General features: G+C 45.9%; 1 protein-coding gene across 2 annotated transcripts; it reads left to right on the plus strand.

Annotated features, from left to right (window-relative positions):
• Positions 1-545: 545 nt before the first annotated feature.
• LOC109882054 (coiled-coil domain-containing protein 69) lies at positions 546-21,801 on the plus strand. 2 transcript variants are annotated; one of them, XM_020474151.2, is made up of 9 exons: positions 546-875; positions 5,565-5,628; positions 8,949-9,133; positions 15,802-15,889; positions 16,037-16,110; positions 16,248-16,349; positions 17,512-17,631; positions 18,077-18,174; positions 20,262-21,801. In XM_020474151.2, exons 1-9 carry the CDS (start codon positions 855-857, stop codon positions 20,428-20,430), a joined length of 921 nt encoding a protein of 306 aa, XP_020329740.2. In that variant the 5' UTR covers positions 546-854; the 3' UTR covers positions 20,431-21,801. The 2 variants fall into 2 exon arrangements, with proteins under 2 accessions (XP_020329740.2, XP_031645461.1); XM_031789601.1 differs by having other exon boundaries at positions 627-875; positions 16,004-16,110.
• Positions 21,802-22,036: the final 235 nt, after the last annotated feature.

Below are 22,036 nucleotides of genomic sequence, written 5' to 3' on the forward strand. Positions count from 1 at the left end.
CTCATGACTTACAAATCCAATCAAATTGTATTTATCACATGCTTCAGTGTAGACTAACAGTTTACTTACGGTCTTTCCCAACAATGCAGAGAGAAATAAAATAGAGATATAATAGGATAATAAATAACAAGGACTTGGCGATATACACGTGGTATCAGTACTTAGTCCATGTGCAGGGGTAATTGAGAGATATTTTATTTTACTAGTCAAGTCAGTTAAGAACTAAGTCGTATTTTCAATGAGTGGGTTACCTGCCTTGTTCAGGGGCAGAATGACAGATTGTTACAGATTGTCAGCTCGGGGATTCGAACTTGCAACCTTTCGGTTACTAGTCCAACGCTCTAAAATGACAGATTCAGATCAATCCATAACATTTTTCATTTGTATCTTACTGCAGTGAGAATTCAATATTATTGGGCACATTATAGGCCTGATATAATTAAATAGCCTCTAGGCAATAGGAAAAATAATCCATGCATGAAGCCTATGATTAGGTAACCTATTATGTGTGATGTAAATCTGATGGGGCGTGTATTCGGTGTATTACGGTAAAGTGTCAACTCCATAGACTTGAAACACCCACAAGCCTAAATTTTGCGTAACAGAATGAGCAATCCACTGATCTACACCCTGTTTCCCCTTCTAGAACGTGGGTCGGTTCAGTTTGTTTTAAGATCAGTTTTTTTTATTTTTTAAAGAGAACCGCCCAACTGGTCGAGTTGAGTGAGTTGTTGTGAGTGAGAAGCACAGACCTCTTGAGAGACCATACCACAGCCCGGCGAGGCGCAGTGTTCAGAAGAGTTGGTAACTCTAGTCAAGGACTGGTAGGGTTGACGAGAGGACGCGGGGCAGGCATGGGTTGCAGCCACAGCAAGGTGCGTGGCAGAATTTGCAAGACAATGTTATTTATTCATCTTTGTTGTGAAATAATCTAGTATATTAATTAAGTAACCAAGTGGTGTTTTGTTATTGTAGCTGCCCATTGTTGCACGGATTCGTAGCACAACACAGGCGATTTGATATATTTTTTTAATCGATCAAGCAAAATAGTTTGTTAGATTATAGCCTGATTGCCCACGTGCGTTAATCTCTAGTGGATTTTATTTATGGGGATTAGCATCGTGTTTTGCAACGCGTGATGTATTCTATCAGTCAATTTGTGCGAAGTTTTCTACAAGTTTTTATTGGAAACAGATGTGCTGAAAATAATTTTAAAAGATGTCTATCCTCTGAGACGGACTTTCCCACGGTTTCAAACTCTACTTGTCAAACGTAACAGTGCAGGGAACTCATCTGACGTCATTCTTCCGCATTAATTAGAGGAAGTTACAGGTTGACCAGACATTGACAGTTACTGGTGGTGATACATTGTATCAATGATCTTCGGGGTCATTGTGTCGTCATCATCACCAGTCAATTCTACATTACATTAATTGATTGACACCCTGTAGCCTACGCAGTCAGTGAATTACATCTGTGAAGGTTTTTTTTATTTTCTTTTTACATTCTGATCATAGGAGTTGTTGGGTTTTTCTACTTAACTGCACACAATGAGTTGCTGTTTCCTGTGACGACTACTGAGAACTTACAAATTGCACTGTTTTGTGATAGGAAAGAAGTGGCTTGAGGATATGGAGTGTAATAATTAACATGCAGTTAAATGTATTTTAAGTAGGCTACAGTTAGATGTACTAGTACTGCCTCTGACATTTACAACCAGTGGTACAGGTTTATATTACCACCCAGAAATAATACCCCAGATTGTACCACTTCCAGAAGGCGTTGAAGAGAGAGAGACTAGATTGATGAATCATTAAGTTTAAATTTATTTCCCCTTCAAACTCATCTGGCAATGCATCAAACAGTCACACATTGAGACCACTCACACAGTTAAAAACAGAGGGTATCCTTTGATTGATTAGTCAAGATTCTCTGTGAGTGTATTTCTTCATTTCTCAATGGTGGTGTTTGGATATAGAAAATATGTTTTCTTCTACAACAACACAAATAAGTACTTAAGAGGTACTGCAAATCAAGCCACTGGCGAGCTGTATAGCAGCGTCTGCAGAGCACATCACAAAACCATCTGTTTGGCTGGTTGACGTAGGCAACTGGAGAAGTGTGAAGGTCTGCTAGAGAGGGCTCTACAAGAGAAGCCTGGAGACACACACACACACACACACACACACACACACCAATATGGGTCTCCATACGGACCATGATGAAAATGCCACATGAAGAGACTCCTCCTCAGCCAAGTGTTAATGGCATATCACAGAACATGTGTTTCTCTGCTTGAAAGACTCAACCACAGTCTAAATGAAATGTCCTTTAACTAAGTCTGAATGTCCTTCGTTGTATTGAAGATGTGGTTTTAGTTTTCTGAATTTCCTTTGAGTTGGGGGGCTGTTTTTCTAGTTCTATCAGCCCGATGGTACATGTCTGTCTCCTATGCGTGTACCTTTGACAGGCCAGTTCTTTATTCACATTTTTTTTTTGGGGGGGGGGTGTTTCGCACTCTTCTTGGAAAGTTTCTTTCAAATCTTGTGAGAGCATACCTGGACTAGATATTTCTCACAGAAGTCAGAAAACATTCCATCTTAACCTTGTACTCTCGGGGTCAGGAAGAACTTGTGAACATAAAGATTCCGGTGTAGGCTACAGTCTGCCATGGGGCTAGGATGTTCCCTGTGTGTTTAGTCAGTGAACACAGAACTCAACGTTGGAAGTTTCTCCTATGTTTAAAAAGACTGGGGAGACCGGGTCTCCATCCCAAATGGCACCCTATTCCCTCTGTAGTGAACTGCTATGGGCCCTGGTCAAAAGTAGTGCACTACATAGGAAATGGGGTCCCATTTGGGGCGTACGGCCTGAGAAAGAAGAGGTGTGATTTATGGTCGTGTTAAAGAGAGCCTTTCCCAACCCCACCTCAACATGTGCCTCTGGACTTGTGTGTTTAAGATCCTTAACTGAGATTTAAAGCCGGTAATAAAACGCAAGCCCATCACACATCATGTTTAACATCCTTTTATTGAGATTAAAGCCCATCACACATCATGTTTAACATCCTTTTATTGAGATTAAAGCCCATCACACATCATGCTATACTGGTCTCTACAGTGTCTTTCTGGAGTCACTTTTCTTATTGGACTATTGGGGCAGCCAGGTTGGTGAGAAGGAACACGGTATTTATTGGAGCAGCCTGGTTGGTGAGAAGGAACACGGTATTTATTGGAGCAGCCTGGTTGGTGAGAAGGAACACTGTATTTATTGGAGCAGCCTGGTTGGTGAGAAGGAACACGGTATTTATTGGAGCAGCCTGGTTGGTGAGAAGGAACACGGTATTTATTGGAGCAGCCTGGTTGAAGGAACACAGTATTTATTGGAGCAGCCTGGTTGAAGGAACACAGTATTTATTGGAGCAGCCTGGTTGGTGAGAAGGAACACGGTATTTATTGGAGCAGCCTGGTTGAAGGAACACAGTATTTATTGGAGCAGCCTGGTTGGTGAGAAGGAACACGGTATTTATTGGAGCAGCCTGGTTGAAGGAACACAGTATTTATTGGAGCAGCCTGGTTGGTGAGAAGGAACACGGTATTTATTGGAGCAGCCTGGTTGAAGGAACACGGTATTTATTGGAGCAGCCTGGTTGAAGGAACACAGTATTTATTGGAGCAGCCTGGTTGGTGAGAAGGAACACGGCATTTATTGGAGCAGCCTGGTTGAAGGAACACAGTATTTATTGGAGCAGCCTGGTTGAAGGAACACAGTATTTATTGGAGCAGCCTGGTTGGTGAGAAGGAACACAGTATTTATTGGAGCAGCCTGGTTGGTGAGAAGGAACACAGTATTTATTGGACCAGCCAGGTCGGTGAGAAGGAACACGGTATTTATTGGAGCAGCCAGGTTGAAGGAACACGGTATTTATTGGAGCAGCCTGGTTGAAGGAACACTGTATTTATTGGAGCAGCCTGGTTGATGGAACACGGTATTTATTGGAGCAGCCTGGTTGAAGGAACACAGTATTTATTGGAGCAGCCAGTTGGTGAGAAGGAACACGGGGACCACAGAACGGGGACCGGGGACCGCAGCCAGTTGGACGGGGACCGCAGCCAGTTGGTGAGAAGGAACACGGTATTTATTGGAGCAGCCAGTTGGTGAGAAGGAACACGGTATTTATTGGAGCAGCCAGTTGGTGAGAAGGAACACGGTATTTATTGGAGCAGCCTGGTTGAAGGAGCACGGTATTTATTGGAGCAGCCTGGTTGAAGGAACACGGTATTTATTGGAGCAGCCTGGTTGAAGGAGCACGGTATTTATTGGAGCAGCCTGGTTGAAGGAACACGGTATTTATTGGAGCAGCCTGGTTGATGAGAAGGAACACGGTATTTATTGGAGCAGCCTGGTTGATGAGAAGGAACACGGTATTTATTGGAGCAGCCAGGTTGGTGAGAAGGAACACGGTATTTATTGGAGCAGCCAGGTCAGTGAGAAGGAACACAGTATTTATTGGAGCAGCCAGGTTGAAGGAACACGGTATTTATTGGGCCGGCAGGGTAGCCTAGTGGTTAGAGCGTTGGACTAGTAACCGAAAGGTTAGTATCCCCGAGCTGACAAGGTACAAATCTGTCGTTCTGCCCCTGAACAGGCAGTTAACCCACTGTTCCTAGGCCGTCATTGAAAATAATAATTTGTTCTTAACTGACTTGCCTAGTTAAATAAAGGTAAAATAAATAAAACCCTTCATAGTGAACTCCCTAGGAAACCAGGGTCAAAAGTAGTGCACTATATTTGGGAAAAAGATGGCATTTTGGACACAGCCTGAGCTTGTAGGCCCTGTTGCTTGGGGTTTCTATGTGTTTATACAGCGGTAGTGGTGGTGGGATAACGTTGTGTTGTTGTAGGAGGTCAGAAGGTGGCTGGTCTCCATGGACGGCAGGGCAGCAGCATGGAATTGCCCTACTTCCAAAAACACCTCGCTGTAACTCCTTAGTGTAGTAGTCTATGCTCAACTAATATAGGTTATTCTACAACAACGTAATGTATCTAATGTAGAAATGTTTTTATTAATGGTATGATCAGTTTGAAGTAAATCACATTGTACAACCAGTATGACGACCCAGGTCAGCTGTTGAATCATAAAACTGTAGCATAGACATGTTACGTAACTTTTGAACAAACTAATGATTCATTTCCAGTCATGTGGGTACTAATCACTCCCTGTGAGAGAGCCATATGGGTCAAGCACCAATCAGAAGCTTTACATAAGATCTTACCCTGCTCCAGTTTACGAACAACAAGTTCTGTGGTCCCTGGCACTTCAAAACATCCAAAATAAGGTGGAATTCAAATCAAATGTTATTTGTCACATGCGCCGAATACAAGTGAAATGCTTACTTACAAGCCCTTAACAAACAATGCCGTTTTAAGGGGGGGGGGAGTGTTTTCAAAGTATTTACTAAAATTAACTGAAGTAAAAACAAAACTTTTTGTTCTGATTTCTAATATGTTGCGATATTGTCGTATTGTATTCCTACATCAGACTCACTCTTTTCTCCTTGTAGAGGAAAAGCAAAGTGAAAGAGGAAGAGAAGACGAAGGAGGTCAGAGGTCAAGATGGAGGAGGAGGTGAGGGGTGTGGTTTCCTGTTGTGTTGTAGACTGACACTGACTTCTCTCCTGTTGTGTTGTAGACTGACACTGTGACACCTCTCCTGTTGTGTTGTAGACTGACACTGTGACTCCTCCTCTCCTGTTGCGTTGTAGACTGACACTGTGACTCCTCCTCTCCTGTTGTGTTGTAGACTGACACTGTGACTCCTCCTCTCCTGTTGTGTTGTAGACTGACACTGTGACTCCTCCTCTCCTGTTGTGTTGTAGACTGACACTGTGACTCCTCCTCTCCTGTTGTGTTGTAGACTGACACTGTGACTCCTCCTCTCCTGTTGTGTTGTAGACTGACACTGTGACTCCTCCTCTCCTGTTGTGTTGTAGACTGACACTGTGACTCCTCCTCTCCTGTTGTGTTGTAGACTGACACTGTGACTCCTCCTCTCCTGTTGTGTTGTAGACTGACACTGTGACTCCTCCTCTCCTGTTGTGTTGTAGACTGACACTGTGACTCCTCCTCTCCTGTTGTGTTGTAGACTGACACTTTGACTCCTCCTCTCCTGTTGTGTTGTAGACTGACACTGTGACTCCTCCTCTCCTGTTGCGTTGTAGACTGACACTGTGACTCCTCCTCTCCTGTTGCGTTGTAGACTGACACTGTGACTCCTCCTCTCCTGTTGCGTTGTAGACTGACACTGTGACTCCTCCTCTCCTGTTGCGTTGTAGACTGACACTGTGGCTCCTCCTCTCCTGTTGCGTTGTAGACTGACACTGTGACTCCTCCTCTCCTGTTGCGTTGTAGACTGACACTGTGGCTCCTCCTCTCCTGTTGCGTTGTAGACTGACACTGTGACTCCTCCTCTCCTGTTGCGTTGTAGACTGACACTGACTCCTCGTGTTGTAGACTGACACTGTGACTCCTCCTCTCCTGTTGTGTTGTAGACTGACGCTGTGACTCCTCCTCACCTGTTGCGTTGTAGACTGACACTGTGACTCCTCCTCTCCTGTTGCGTTGTAGACTGACACTGTGACTCCTCCTCTCCTGTTGCGTTGTAGACTGACACTGACTCCTCGTGTTGTAGACTGACGCTGTGACTCCTCTCCTGTTGTGTTGTAGACTGACACTGACTACTCCTCTCCTGTTGTGTTGTAGACTGACACTGACTCCTCGTGTTGTAGACTGACACTGTGACTCCTCCTCTCCTGTTGCGTTGTAGACTGACACTGACTCCTCGTGTTGTAGACTGACACTGTGACTCCTCTCCTGTTGCGTTGTAGACTGACGCTGTGACTCCTCCTCTCCTGTTGCGTTGTAGACTGACGCTGTGACTCCTCTCCTGTTGCGTTGTAGACTGACGCTGTGACTCCTCTCCTGTTGCGTTGTAGACTGACGCTGTGACTCCTCCTCTCCTGTTGCGTTGTAGACTGACGCTGTGACTCCTCCTCTCCTGTTGTGTTGTAGACTGACGCTGTGACTCCTCTCCTGTTGTGTTGTAGACTGACGCTGTGACTCCTCCTCTCCTGTTGTGTTGTAGACTGACGCTGTGACTCCTCTCCTGTTGTGTTGTAGACTGACACTCACTACTCCTCTCCTGTTGTGTTGTAGACTGACACTGTGACTCCTCCTCTCCTGTTGCGTTGTAGACTGACACTGACTCCTCGTGTTGTAGACTGACACTGTGACTCCTCCTCTCCTGTTGCGTTGTGGACTGACGCTGTGACTCCTCCTCTCCTGTTGCGTTGTAGACTGACGCTGTGACTCCTCCTCTCCTGGTGTTGTAGACTGACGCTGTGACTCCTCCTCTCCTGTTGTGTTGTAGACTGACGCTGTGACTCCTCCTCTCCTGTTGTGTTGTAGACTGACGCTGTGACTCCTCCTCTCCTGTTGTGTTGTAGACTGACACTGTGACTCCTCCTCTCCTGTTGTGTTGTAGACTGACACTGTGACTCCTCCTCTCCTGTTGCGTTGTAGACTGACACTGACTCCTCGTGTTGTAGACTGACACTGTGACTCCTCCTCTCCTGTTGTGTTGTAGACTGACGCTGTGACTCCTCTCCTGTTGTGTTGTAGACTGACGCTGTGACTACTCTTCTCCTGTTGTGTTGTAGACTGACACTGTGACTCCTCCTCTTCAGTTGTGTTGTAGACTGACACTGACTACTCCTCTCCTGTTGTTGTAGACTGACACTGTGACTCCTCCTCTCCTGTTGTTTGTCTGGTTGTCTTTTATTACATCTCTGATGCAGAGGGTTTTACACATCACACTGCCTATTGACTCATTATAAAGTCCTCTATTGTTAGGCCCACTAATAACCTGTACATAATAACTGGGCTCCAGTATGGCTCAGTTTGTAGAGGATAGCGCTTGCAACACCCTGGGCTGCTCGTACGTAATAATGTATGCATGCATGACTAAGTCACTTAGCGTCTGCTAAATGGCATAAAATATCTGAGTGTTTTAAATGACACACACTTTGTCATGATCCCGGTAGGTTGAAATGATGTCACTACACCCAGAAACTGGTTGGAATTACAGATTTTTAAAGGGACATCAAAATGACCTAATTTCAACCAGTCAGTTTTGAATGCTTCGATGGCCTTGTGTCAACACTGCTGTCTGCATTAGAATACTCAACAGGTACTGTCTTGTGTACTTGGTGTGTACTCTGTTGTCATGTAATTATGGTTCTCAGGGTCATCAAGTGCCTGAGTGAACAAGACTGTGTTGGCCTAGCCTGCTGAGCTAAAAACCTAAGACATTAACTCTGAGAGCTAACACAAGTTTCCATGTCTCAGGAAGGTCAATCATCACTCGGAACGTGGTTCACCAAACTAGTCTTGAGTTCCTCAGAAGTTGAACTGGAGCCCTCCTCTATACATATCGGAGTAGCTCTAAGTACTTTATAGTCAGACAAATTGAGTTAGTATATTCTAGTGGTGTTGTATTGCGTCTAGTCTGACCAGTAAAGGTTGCAGCCAGGTCTGGTTTGGTTCAACCCCTCTGCCAACTACATTATGGGAATGGCTCAATCACACAGTACTAAGCAGTAGACGAAGCCTGTGGAGCATACTGTACAATATACATGATAGACATGTGAATAGAACTGATTTCTTATCCTACATGTCTACATAATATATTTCTATCTGAGCATTCTAGCAAGGTTTTTGTCTTGATTACCACAGCCATGGGTCGTGTTCTGGTACATTGTAACATAGCGAACATAGAATTTTGTCATGTAGAACAATACTTTTTGTTATTGCACATGTTCAGGTATTCCCTCCCTGTTTTTCTTCTGTTTGTTACTTACTGAATACAACCCTGGTATCCCCTCCTCCAGGTAAAGTCCCTCTGGAGGAGCTGAACGTAGGTCTAGAAGCAGAGAAGCAGCTGGGTCAGTATGAGTGGCAGCTGAAGATCCTACGGGAGGTGCTGTCTGCCTCTGGGACCCAGGAGAGGGAGGAGCTACTAAAAGACCCAACCAAAGGAGAGCTCTGTTTCCTGGTCCACAACATCATTGAGAAGGTATCTAACCCCATAGACCGCTCTGGTCCACAACATCACTGAGAAGGTATCTAACCCCATAGACCGCTCTGTTTCCTGGTCCACAACATCACTGAGAAGGTATCTAACCCCATAGACCGCTCTGTGCCCTGGTCCACAACATCACTGAGAAGGTATCTAACCCCATAGACCGCTCTGTTTCCTGGTCCACAACATCACTGAGAAGGTAGCTAACCCCATAGACCGCTCTGTTTCCTGGTCCACAACATCACTGAGAAGGTAGCTAACCCCATAGACCGCTCTGTTTCCTGGTCCACAACATCACTGAGAAGGTATCTAACCCCATAGACCGCTCTGTGCCCTGGTCCACAACATCACTGAGAAGGTATCTAACCCCATAGACCGCTCTGTGCCCTGGTCCATAACATCACTGAGAAGGTAGCTAACCCCATAGAGAGCTCTGTTTCCTGGTCCATAACATCACTGAGAAGGTAGCTAACCCCATAGACCGCTCTGGTCCATAACATCATTGAGAAGGTATCTAACCCCATAGAAAGCTCTGTGCCCTGGTCCATAACATCATTGAGAAGGTATCTAACCCCATAGAAAGCTCTGTGCCCTGGTCCACAACATCATTGAGAAGGTATCTAACCCCATAGAAAGCTCTGTGCCCTGGTCCATAACATCATTGAGAAGGTATCTAACCCCATAGAAAGCTCTGGTCCATAACATCACTGAGAAGGTATCTAACCCCATAGAAAGCTCTGGTCCACAACATCATTGAGAAGGTATCTAACCCCATAGAAAGCTCTGGTCCATAACATCATTGAGAAGGTATCTAACCCCATAGAAAGCTCTGGTCCACAACATCATTGAGAAGGTATCTAACCCCATAGAAAGCTCTGGTCCACAACATCATTGAGAAGGTATCTAACCCCATAGAAAGCTCTGGTCCATAACATCATTGAGAAGGTATCTAACCCCATAGAAAGCTCTGGTCCATAACATCATTGAGAAGGTATCTAACCCCATAGAGAGCTCTGGTCCACAACATCATTGAGAAGGTAGGTGACCCTTAGACCACAGAAGATTAATTTCCATTCTAACCAAATGGATGGGTAGCCAGGAACCAAATGAATAGATAGGATGGGTAGCCAGACACCAAGAGGATGGGTAGCCAGACACCAAGAGGATGGGTAGCCAGACACCAAGAGGATGGGTAGCCAGACACCAAGAGGATGGGTAGCCAGACACCAAGAGGATGGGTAGCCAGACACCAAGAGGATGGGTAGCCAGACACCAAGAGGATGGGTAGCCAGACACCAAGAGGATGGGTAGCCAGACACCAAGAGGATGGGTAGCCAGACACCAAGAGGATGGGTAGCCAGACACCAAGAGGATGGGTAGCCAGACACCAAGAGGATGGGTCATCCTTTAGCCCACTTATTGTAGACCATCAATCCACTACTACCTTAAGTGTGATCTGGACCACCGTATCACTGAGAAGGTAGATAGTCACTGCTAGCCCACTTCCCTCAGGTCACTGCTAGCCCACTTCCCTCAGGTCACTGCTAGCCCACTTCCCTCAGGTCACTGCTAGCCCACTTCCCTCAGGTCACTGCTAGCCCACTTCCCTCAGGTCACTGCTAGCCCACTTCCCTCAGGTCACTGCTAGCCCACTTCCCTCAGGTCACTGCTAGCCCACTTCCCTCAGGTCACTGCTAGCCCACTTCCCTCAGGTCACTGCTAGCCCACTTCCCTCAGGTCACTGCTAGCCCACTTCCCTCAGATCACTGTTTGCCCACTTACCACAGATCACTGCTAGCCCACTTACCACAGATCACTGCTAGCCCACTTACCACAGATCACTGCTAGCCCACTTCCCTCAGCTCACTGCTAGCCCACTTCCCTCAGCTCACTGCTAGCCCACTTCCCTCAGATCACTGCTAGCCCACTTCCCTAACCTGTATATTCACTGTATAGCCTGTACCATTTACATTCACCATATACCATCAGCCAGCAGCATACCACCCTGCATCCCACTGCTGACTTGCTTCTGAAGCAGAGCAGGGTCGGTCCTGGTCAGTCCCTGGATGGGAGACCAGATGCTGCTGGAAGTGGTGTTGGAGGGCCAGTAGGAGGCATCCTTTCCTCTGGTTTAAAAAATATCCCAATGCCCCAGGGCAGCGATTGGGGACATTGCCCTGTGTAGGGTGCCGTCTTTCGGATGGGATGTTAAACAGGTGTCCTGACTCTCTGAGGTCATTAAATATCCCATGGCACTTAATTGTAAGAGTAAGGGTGTTAACCCTGGTGTCCTGACTAAATTCCCAATCTGGCATTCATACCATCATAGCCACCTAATCATCCCCAGTTTACAGTTGGCTCATTCACCCCCCCCCCCTCTCTCCTGTAACTATTCCCCAGGTTGTTACTGTAAATGAGAATGTGTTCTCAGTCAACTTACCTGGTAAAAATAAACACACAAATGCCCTGTACAATTTACATTCACCATATACCATCTACTATATCCCTGTACAATTTACATTCACCATATACCATCTACTATATCCCAGTACAATTTACATTCACCATATACCATCTACTATATCCCAGTACAATTTACATTCACCATATACCATCTACTATATACCCTGTAACATTTACATTTACCATTTACATTCACCATATACCATCTACCCTGTACCATTTACATCCACCATATAAACTATTCAGACACCTTTACTTTTTCCACATTTTGTTACGTTACAGCCTTTGGCTGAAATATATATATTTTTTAATGTAATCTACAAATAATACCCCATAATGACAAAGTGAAAAAAATAAAGGTTTTTAGATTTAAAAAAAAAACAGAACTTATTTACATAAGTATTCAGACCCTTTGCTATGATATTTGAAATTGAGATAAGGTGCATCCTGTTTCCATCGATCATCCTTGAGATGTTTCTACAGCTTGATTGGAGTCCACCTGTGGTAAATTCTATTGATTAGACATGATTTGGAAAGGCACACACTTGTCTATATAAGGTCCTGACAGTGCATGTCAGAGCAAAAACCAAGCCATGAGGTCGAAGGAATTGTCTGTAGAGTTCTTAGACTGGACTGTGTCCAGGCGCAGATCTGGGGAGGGGTACCAAAACATTTCTGCAGCATTGAAGGTCCCCAAGAACACCGTGACCTCCATCATTCTTAAATGGAAGAAGTTTGGAACCGCCAGGACTCTTCATTGAGATGTCCGCCCGGCTAAACTGACCAATCGGGGGGCGATGGGCCTTTGTCAGGGAGGTGACCAAGAACCCGGGGGTCACTCTGACAGAGCCAGAGTTCCTCTGTGGAGATGGGAGAGCCTCCAAGAAGGACAACAATCTCTGCAGCACTCCACCAATCAGGCCTTTATACTACGAGTGGCCAGGCGGAAGCTGGAATGAAACCAATATGTAAGGCAGGTCCTCGCCAGACATCACCGGCAACAACGTCGCCTATGGGCACAACCCACCATCGCTGGACCAGACAGGACTGGCAAAAAGTGCTCTTCACTGACGAGTTGCGGTTTTCTCTCACCGGGGTGATGGTCGGATTCGTGTTTATCGTCGAAGGAATGAGTGTTACACCGAGGCCTGTACTCTGGAGCGGGATCGAGGTGGAGGGTCCGTCATGGTCTGGGGCGGTGTGTCACAGCATCATCGGACTGAGCTTGTTGTCATTGCAGGCAATCTCAACGCTGTGTGTTACAGGGAAGACATCCTCCTCCCTCATGTGGTACCCTTCCTGCAGGCTCATCCTGACATGACCCTGCAACATGACAATGCCACCAGCCATACTGCTCATCCTGACATGACCCTGCAACATGACAATGCCACCAGCCATACTGCTGGTCCTGTGCATGATTTCCTGCAAGACAGGAAGGTCAGGGTTCTGCCATGGCCAGCGAAGAACCCAGAACTCAATCCCATTGAGCACGTCTGGGACCTGTTGGATCAGTGGGTGAGGGCTAGGGCCATTCCCCCGCAGAAATGTCCGGGAACTTGCAGGTGCCTTGGTGGAAGTGTGGAGTAACATCTCACAGAAAGACCCTGGGTCTCGACCCCGCCCTGTGCAACTGGGTACTAGACTTCCTGACGGGCCGCCCCCAGGTGGTGAGGGTAGGTAACAACATCTCCACCCTGCTGATTCTCAACACTGGGGCCCCACAAGGGTACGTTCTGAGCCCCCTCCTGTACTCCCTGTTCACCCACGACTGCGTGGCCATGCACGCCTCCAACTCAATCATCAAATTTGCTGACGACACTACAGTGCTAGGCTTGATTACCAACAATGACGAGACGGCCTACAGGGAGGAGGTGAGGGACCTCGGAGTGTGATGTCAGGAAAATAACCTCACACTCAACGCCAACAAAAAGAAGGAGATGATTGTGGACTTCAGGAAACAGCAGAGGGAGCACCCCTCTATCCACATCGACGGGACAGTAGTGGAGAGGGTAGTAAGTTTTAAGTTCCTCGGCGTACACATCACGGTCAAACTGAATTGGTCCACCCACACAGACAGCGTTGTGAAGAAGGCGCAGCAGCGCCTCTTCAACCTCAGGAGGCTGAAGAAATTCTGCTTGTCACCAAAAGCACTCACAAACTTCTACAGACGCACAATCGAGAACATCCTGTCGGGCTGTATCACCGCCTGGTACGGCAACTGCTCCGCCCACAACCGTAAGGCTCTCCAGAGGGTAGGGAGGTCTGCACAACGCATCACCGGTGGCAAACTACCTGCCCTCCGGGACACCTACACCACCCGATGTCACAGGAAGGCCAAAAAGATCATCAAGGACAACAACCACCCGAGCCACTGCCTGTTCACCCCGCTATCATCCAGAAGGCGAGGTCAGTACAGGTGCATCAAAGCTGGGGCCGAGAGACTGAAAAACAGCTTCTATCTCAAGTGTAAATATTTCCATTCACCATCTACCCTTTCCACACTGAGCAGAGCCTAGCCAACTGTACTGTGCTGGCCTGCCTATACAGCATGTCCACCATTAGTGGAAGAGGACAATGTGAAAAGAACGTATCCATGCCAACGCAGTACAGTTGGCACGATAGTATGAAAAGGGCATTAGTGTTTAATTAGCGTGAGCCACAAAGCCACTACTACAACATATTATTACTAAGCAGATCAGAACAAGTCAATCTGTTCCTCCTGCAGACTGCATTGTGATTTGTATTTACACAAACAACTTGGTTAGCCTTTTGAGTTGAGGTCTCAGTGGCTGCACCCTAGTCCCTATATCGTCCCTAAGGGCTCTGGTCTAAAGTAGTGTACTACAGGGTGCCATTTGGGACACGGCCCATGTTTCCAGGGACACGGCCCATGTTTCCACCATGTTTCCAGGGACACGGCCCATGTTTCCACCATGTTTCCAGGGACACTGCCCATGTTTCCACCATGTTTCCAGGGACTGCCCATGTTTCCAGGGACTCTGCCCATGTTTCCAGGGACTCTGCCCATGTTTCCAGGGACTCTGCCCATGTTTCCAGGGACTCTGCCCATGTTTCCAGGGACTCTGCCCATGTTTCCAGGGACTCTGCCCATGTTTCCAGGGACACGGCCCATGTTTCCAGGGACACGGCCCATGTTTCCAGGGACACGGCCCATGTTTCCAGGGACACGGCCCATGTTTCCAGGGACACGGCCCATGTTTCCAGGGACACGGCCCATGTTTCCAGGGATGTGCAGCTTGAAGTCGGAGTGACTGAAGGCAGAATAACCAGAGCATCACAGTAACATGATGATGTCAAGTCATATATTGTACAGCTATTGGAGATAATGAACACATGCTGGTATTATACACCTGGTAGAGCAGGTCATCTGGTATTATACACCTGGTAGACCAGGTCATCTGGTATTATACACCTGGTAGACCAGGTCATCTGGTATTATACACCTGGTACACCAGGTCATCTGGTATTATACACCTGGTACACCAGGTCATCTGGTATTATACACCAGGTCATCTGGTATTATACACCAGGTCATCTGGTATTATACACCAGGTCATCTGGTATTATACACCAGGTCATCTGGTATTATACACCAGGTCATCTGGTATTATACACCAGGTCATCTGGTATTATACACCAGGTCATCTGGTATTATACACCAGGTCATCTGGTATTATACACCTGGTAGAGCAGGTCATCTGGTATTATTCACCTGGTACACCAGGTCATCTGGTATTATTCACCTGGTACACCAGGTCATCTGGTATTATTCACCTGGTACACCAGGTCATCTGGTATTATACACCTGGTAGAGCAGGTCATCTGGTATTATACACCTGGTAGAGCAGGTCATCTGGTATTATACACCTGGTAGACCAGGTCATCTGGTATTATACACCTGGTAGAGCAGGTCATCTGGTATTATACACCTGGTAGAGCAGGTCATCTGGTATTATACACCTGGTAGAGCAGGTCATCTGGTATTATACACCTGGTAGAGCAGGTCATCTGGTTTTATACACCTGGTAGACCAGGTCATCTGGTTTTATACACTTGTTTTGTTTATGTAACAGAGATCTCACTGTTTTTATATTTGGTTTTCACTTTGTCGAGCTCCTATGACAAGTGTGGCTGTACATGGCTTCAACCCCTGTCCTCGTGTTGTTGATCATCTCCAGGTGGAAACAGAGACGGCTGCTGACATGACTGTTCTCTATGTGGAGAAGAGCCAGAGGACCGCAGAGCAGCACGCGAGACAGCTGGAAGGCAAGTCAAGAGCATGTGAAATAACTTCTGTATGTAAATGGAATAACCATGTGGATTGTGTTGGAACTGGAATGCGAATGAGTAATCATTGACTGATGTTATCCCGACCCGTAGAACTACATATAGAATTCCTATTATCCCCCACAGAACGGCAGAGGAGACAGAGTGAAGAGAGAAAACAGCTAACAGAGACACACCAGGCAGCAGAGAAAGTGTTGAAGGTATGTGTGTTTAGTTGTCTCTCTAACTTGATCAGTTTGTATCACCTGTTTTGATGTACTGTGGTCTATACAGTACCTCTTACCTTCTAACTGTGTACTAGGAAGTACAGAACTGACCAGTAGGTTTTCTTTTAAAGGAGGAGGTAGAGGAGCTGACTACAGAGCTACACGTGTACAATCAGTTAAAGAAGAGAGTTGACGAGTCTACCTTCAAGAAGGACCTGCAGCGGAACATTGAGGTGTGTGCGCGTGTGTGTGTGTGCGCAGTGTGTCTGTTTCTGCGTGGCTTGTGTATGATCCCATAGCCTGTTCACTTAGTTGGGACTGTTGTTTGAGACATCTGGTCTCCAGGTCTCATTACTATGCTGTTAATTTTATACTCTTCCTCTCGCTCCCCCTCCCCTTCTCTCTCTCTACTCTCGCTCTCCCCTTCTCTCTCTCTACTCTCGCTCTCACCTTCGCTCTCTCCCTCGCTCTTTCTCGCTCTCCTTCTCTCTCTCTCCCTCTCTCTCCCTCTCTCTCCCTCTCTCTCCCTCTCTCTCCCTCTCTCTCCCTCTCTCTCGCTCTCTCTCGCTCTCTCTCGCTCTCTCTCGCTCTCTCTCGCTCTCTCTCGCTCTCTCTCGCTCGCTCTCGCTCTCCCTCTCCTTCTCTCTCGCTCTCTCTCTCTCTCTCGCTCTCCCTCTCCTTCTCTCTCGCTCTCTCTCGCTCTCCCTCTCCTTCTCTCTCGCTCTCTCTCGCTCTCCCTCTCCTTCTCTCTCCTACTCTCGCTCTCCCTCTCCTTCTCTCTCGCTCTCTCTCGCTCCCTCTCCTTCTCTCTCGCTCCCTCTCCTTCTCTCTCGCTCTCTCTCGCTCTCCCTCTCCTTCTCTCTCGCTCTCTCTCGCTCTCCCTCTCCTTCTCTCTCCTACTCTCGCTCTCCCTCCTTCTCTCTCCTACTCTCGCTCTCTCTCTACTCTCGCTCTCTCTCTACTCTCGCTCTCTCTCTACTCTCGCTCTCTCTCTACTCTCGCTCTCCCTCTCCTTCTCTCTCTCGCTCTCCCCTTCTCTCTCTACTCTCGCTCTCCCTCTCCTTCTCTCTCTACTCTCGCTCTCTCCTTCTCTCTCTACTCTCGCTCTCTCCTTCTCTCTCTACTCTCGCTCTCTCCTTCTCTCTCTACTCTCGCTCTCTCCTTCTCTCTCTACTCTCGCTCTCTCCTTCTCTCTCTACTCTCGCTCTCTCCTTCTCTCTCTACTCTCGCTCTCTCCTTCTCTCTCTACTCTCGCTCTCCCCTTCTCTCTCTACTCTCGCTCTCCCCTTCTCGCTCTCCCCTTCTCGCTCTCCCTTTTCTCTCGTTCTCGCTCGCTCTCACCTTCACTCTTACACTTGCTCTCGCTCTTTCCTTCTCTCTCTCCTCTCTCTCCAGGCCCATGGCAGTCCTGGGCCATTCTGGGAGCAGGAGCAGGAGAGTCTGCTGTTTGTCATTGAGATGAAGAGTGAACGTATTCAGGAGCAGGGAAACAAACTGCTACAGATGCAGGTTCTGGTAGGTTGACTGGGACTTGGACTGGCTGACAGACTGACTCTTAGATTTCTCCTAGTCGAAGTTTATTTAAAGTGCATCATCACAGTCTCAATACACTTTACAGAGGAATAAAACAGAAACAAGAAATCTTAGGTGCTCTGCGCTGTCGAAAAATACTCTGGGTTATAGAAGTCTGACACCGTACCCAAACCGCGCGCAAATTTATTTTCTCCTCCCCCCCCACACCAAACGCCTTCATGAAACGCAGGTTGAACTATCAAAACAAACTGAACCAATTATATTCATTTGGGGACAGGTCGAAAAGCATTAAACATTTATTGCAATTTTAGTTAGCTAGCTTGCTGTTCCTAGCTAATTTGTCCTGGGATATAAATGTTGAGTTATGTTGCATATCAGGTAAAATAACAAGTCTTCACCACCTAACTTTGCATTTCTATCACGTCAGGTGGAGAAGAATCTGTCTCTGGAAGACCAGGTCATAACTGTTTTACAGCAGAACGAGGACCTGACGGTTCGGATTGACAACCATCAAAGCCTTATACAGTAAGAACTGCTTCTGCTCATCAGCTGATATCCACACCATCTCTGTCTGTTGGAATATTCTGTTACCCTGGAGTTGTTGCTAACAGTCTGTTTCCCTGGAGTTGTTGCTAACAGTCTGTTTCCCTGGAGTTGTTGCTAACAGTCTGTTTCCCTGGAGTTGTTGCTAACCGTCTGTTTCCCTGGCTGTAAATAGGTGAACAAACAAACCTAATAATATCTGTTCTAACTAACTTAAATTTAGCAAATGCCTTTGGCATTTAGATCAGATGTGAATGTGGTGCCACTTGGTGGAGAAAGTGGTGAGAATATTTCTTGAAGGAAGCAAGTTGTGGCAGTTTACAGTACTTTAGTGTAAAAGTTACATTTCACCATAGAAACTTGTGTAATTTCCTATTTTACATTAAAGTATATAGATGCTGGAGGACTTTTTGGTGCTACTTCTACTTATGGCAATGCCTTTACACTTGTAGAATTTTGATGAACAGTGATTTGAGGTCAGCAAAATATTTATAAAATCTACTTTGCTACAGGTAATTATTTTTTTCTCGCTCATTATGAATGTCTTCCTGTCAAACTATCAATGTAATACAGAGCATTCTGAAAATATTCAGACCCCTTGACTTTAACCACATTGTTACATTACAACCTTATTCTACAATTTATTAAATTGTTTTTTTACACACAATACCCCATCGTGATGAAGCAAAAACACATTTTACATAAGTATTCAGACCCTTTACTCAGTACTTTGAAACACCTTAGGCAGCGATTACAGCCTTGAGTCTTCTTGGATATGATGCTTCAAGCTTGGTACACCTATATTTGGGGAGTTTCTCCCATTCTTCTCTACAGATCCTCTCAAGCTCTGTCAGGTTGGATGGGGAGCGTCGCTGCACAGCTATCTTCAGGTCTTTCCAGAGATTGGATTCAAATCCGGGCTCTGGCTGGGCCACTCAAGGACATTCAGAGACTTGTCCCGAAGCCACTCCTGCGTTGTCTTGGCTGTGTGTTTAGAGTCGTTGTCCTGTTGGAAGGTGAACCTTTGTCCCAGTCTGAGGTCCTGAGCACTCTGGAGCAGGTTTTCTTCAAGGATCTCTCTGTAGTTGGCTCCGTTCATCTTTCCCTTGATCCTGACTAGTCTCCCAGTCCCTGCCACTAAAGAACATCACCACTGAAACCACCACGCTTCACTGTATGGATGGTATATGCCTGGTGATGAGCAATGCCTGGTTCACATAGTTCAATCTTGGTTTCATCAGACCAGATAATCTTGTTTCTCATGGTCAGAGTCCTTTAGGTGCCTTTTGGCAAACTCCAAGCAGGCTGTCATGCCTTTTTACTGAGGAGTGGCTTCCGTCTGGCCACTCTACCATAAAGGCCAGATTGGTGGAGTGCTGCAGAGATGGTTGTCCTTCTGGAAGGTTCACCCTTCTCAGATTCTTGGTCACCTCCCTGACCAAGGCCCCTTTCCCCCGATTGGTCAGTTTGGCCGGGCGGCCAGCTCTAGGAAGTGTATTGGTGGTTCCAAACGTCTTCCATTAAGAATGACGGAGGCCACTGTTCTTCCTTCCATGCTGCAGAAATGTTTTGGTTCCCTTCCCCAGATCTTTGCCTCGACACAATCCTGTCTCGGAGCTCTACGGACAATCCCTTTGTCCTCATGGCTTAGTTTTTGCTCTGACATCCACTGTCAACTGTGGGACCTTATATAGACAGGTGTGTGCCTTTCCAAATCATGTCCAATCAATTGAATTTACCACAGGTGGACTGCAATCAAGTTGTAGAAACATCTCAAGGATGATCAATGGAAACAGGATTGAACCCGAATTCAATTTCAAGTCTCATAGCAAAGGGTCTGAATACTTATGTAAATAAGGTATTTCTGTTTTTTTGTTTTAAATACAGTTGCAAAAATTTGTCATCTTGAGGTATTGTGTGGAAATTGAGGTAAAACATTTATTTAATCAATTTTAGAATAATGATGTAATGTAACAAAATGTGGACAAAGTCAAGGGGTCTGAATACTTTCCTAATGCACTGTCTACATGTCTTCTAATATTTGTCCTTCCCTGTGCTCCTGTCTGTAGGCAGCTCTCCAAGGAGCACCAGGACCTCCAAGGGACGTTAGACAGGCAGACAGGTCTCTGTCAGAGGCTCACCCAGGAGAAAGAGCAACTCATGTTTAAACTGAAGCACAGAGACTCCTGTCCTACGTTCCCATCCTTCCCCATAGTGTCTGAGATCTCCCCCAGCTGATCCACCCAGACCGAACAGGACAATCGGTTACTTCTGTCTTAATCCTGTCTAGGGTTGCAAACATGGATCCGTTAACTTTCCCAAAATTCGAAAATTCTTTATTTCAGTAATCCCTGATTGGAGGATTCCAAGAATCCCTGATTGGAGGATTCCAGGAATCCCTGATTGGAGGATTCCAGGAATCCCTGATTGGAGGATTCCAAGAATCCCTGATTGGAGGATTCCAAGAATCCCTGATTGGAGGATTCCAAGAATCCCTGATTGGAGGATTCCAAGAATCCCTGATTGGAGGATTCCAAGAATCCCTGATTGGAGGATTCCAAGAATCCCTGATTGGAGGATTCCAAGAATCCCTGATTGGAGGATTCCAAGAATCCCTGATTGGAGGATTCCAAGAATCAGGAAGTAATATACACGGAGGTATTTCTCCAACCTGGAATTTTTCAAGTGAAATTTCTGAAAAATCTGGGGATTGTGGGAATGTTTCGGGGCTTTTGCAACCCTACTGTAATCCTACTTTGACAACCAAAGTCCAGGTACCTTTACAAAGGGCTATAGTCACATGTTTGATGGAACCTGATGCCAAAAGATTTTTGTTTTTTCTCCGGTTTTATACCTGCTGTGCCGTAGAGTACATAATGTTTCTGTAGCAGTATGGTATTCATACAACAGGACTGTTTAATTGTGTGTGTGCGGGGGGGGGGGGGGGGCATTGGGCACAGCCATGCACTGTTGGACTTAACTGACACCCTGCTGTTCAACTGAGATTCTCATAGTTGTGTTACTGTTCAACTGATATTATAGGTGAATGTGACAGTGTTCACTTTGATGGTTTGAATTGCAGTTGGAGAGGCAGATGTTCAGTCATGTAGCTAGTAGCTACATTTTTATTTATCTACCTTCTTCCTGAGACACTATTACGACGACGTCTGTCAAAGTTTTACGTCACTGAATATGGAGTAAATGTTACAGTTTAAACAGTAACTTTAGACAACAGATTTTGTATTAGGGATATGTTTGACTTTTTTGTTTCATACAATATGGGAAATGGATTGCCATGGTTGTTTTATTTTTGCAGATGAGGACATTTTTGTGACTTTTTTTTTTTAAGTTACAAAGAACCAAAAGCACTTCTCAGTGTTTTTAATTTGTATTTCTTCTGATGCACTAGCACTTTTAATCAGTATTTTACTAGTACTAAATGTGAGAAAGGTTGCTGTTAAAAAATATTTTTTACTCCTGTGTTTTACATTTTGTTTGTTTACATTGACATTTGAATAATTTAGCCAACGCTCTTATCCACAAAGGCAGCGGATAGATCTAGGAGGAGAGAGAGCTTGAGTTACAATAAACATCTGCATCTGAACCACTGTACTTTGTGTGTGTGAAATGTGTCAGTGTCTCCACTAGGGGGCAGGTTGTGTGAAATGTGTCAGTGTCTCCACTAGGGGGCAGGTTGTGTGAAATGTAATAAGCTAGTGTTAATTGTTTTAACTTTTTATATTCCATTTGACAGAACTCCTATTCTCTAGCTGTATTATTTAGTGTGTATTATCTTCCTATTTATACCAAAAGGCTCTTCTCAGATATTTAAAAAATAATAATA

The sequence above is a fragment of the Oncorhynchus kisutch genome, linkage group LG15, assembly GCF_002021735.2.
Source record: "Oncorhynchus kisutch isolate 150728-3 linkage group LG15, Okis_V2, whole genome shotgun sequence".
Lineage (NCBI taxonomy): Eukaryota > Metazoa > Chordata > Actinopteri > Salmoniformes > Salmonidae > Oncorhynchus > Oncorhynchus kisutch.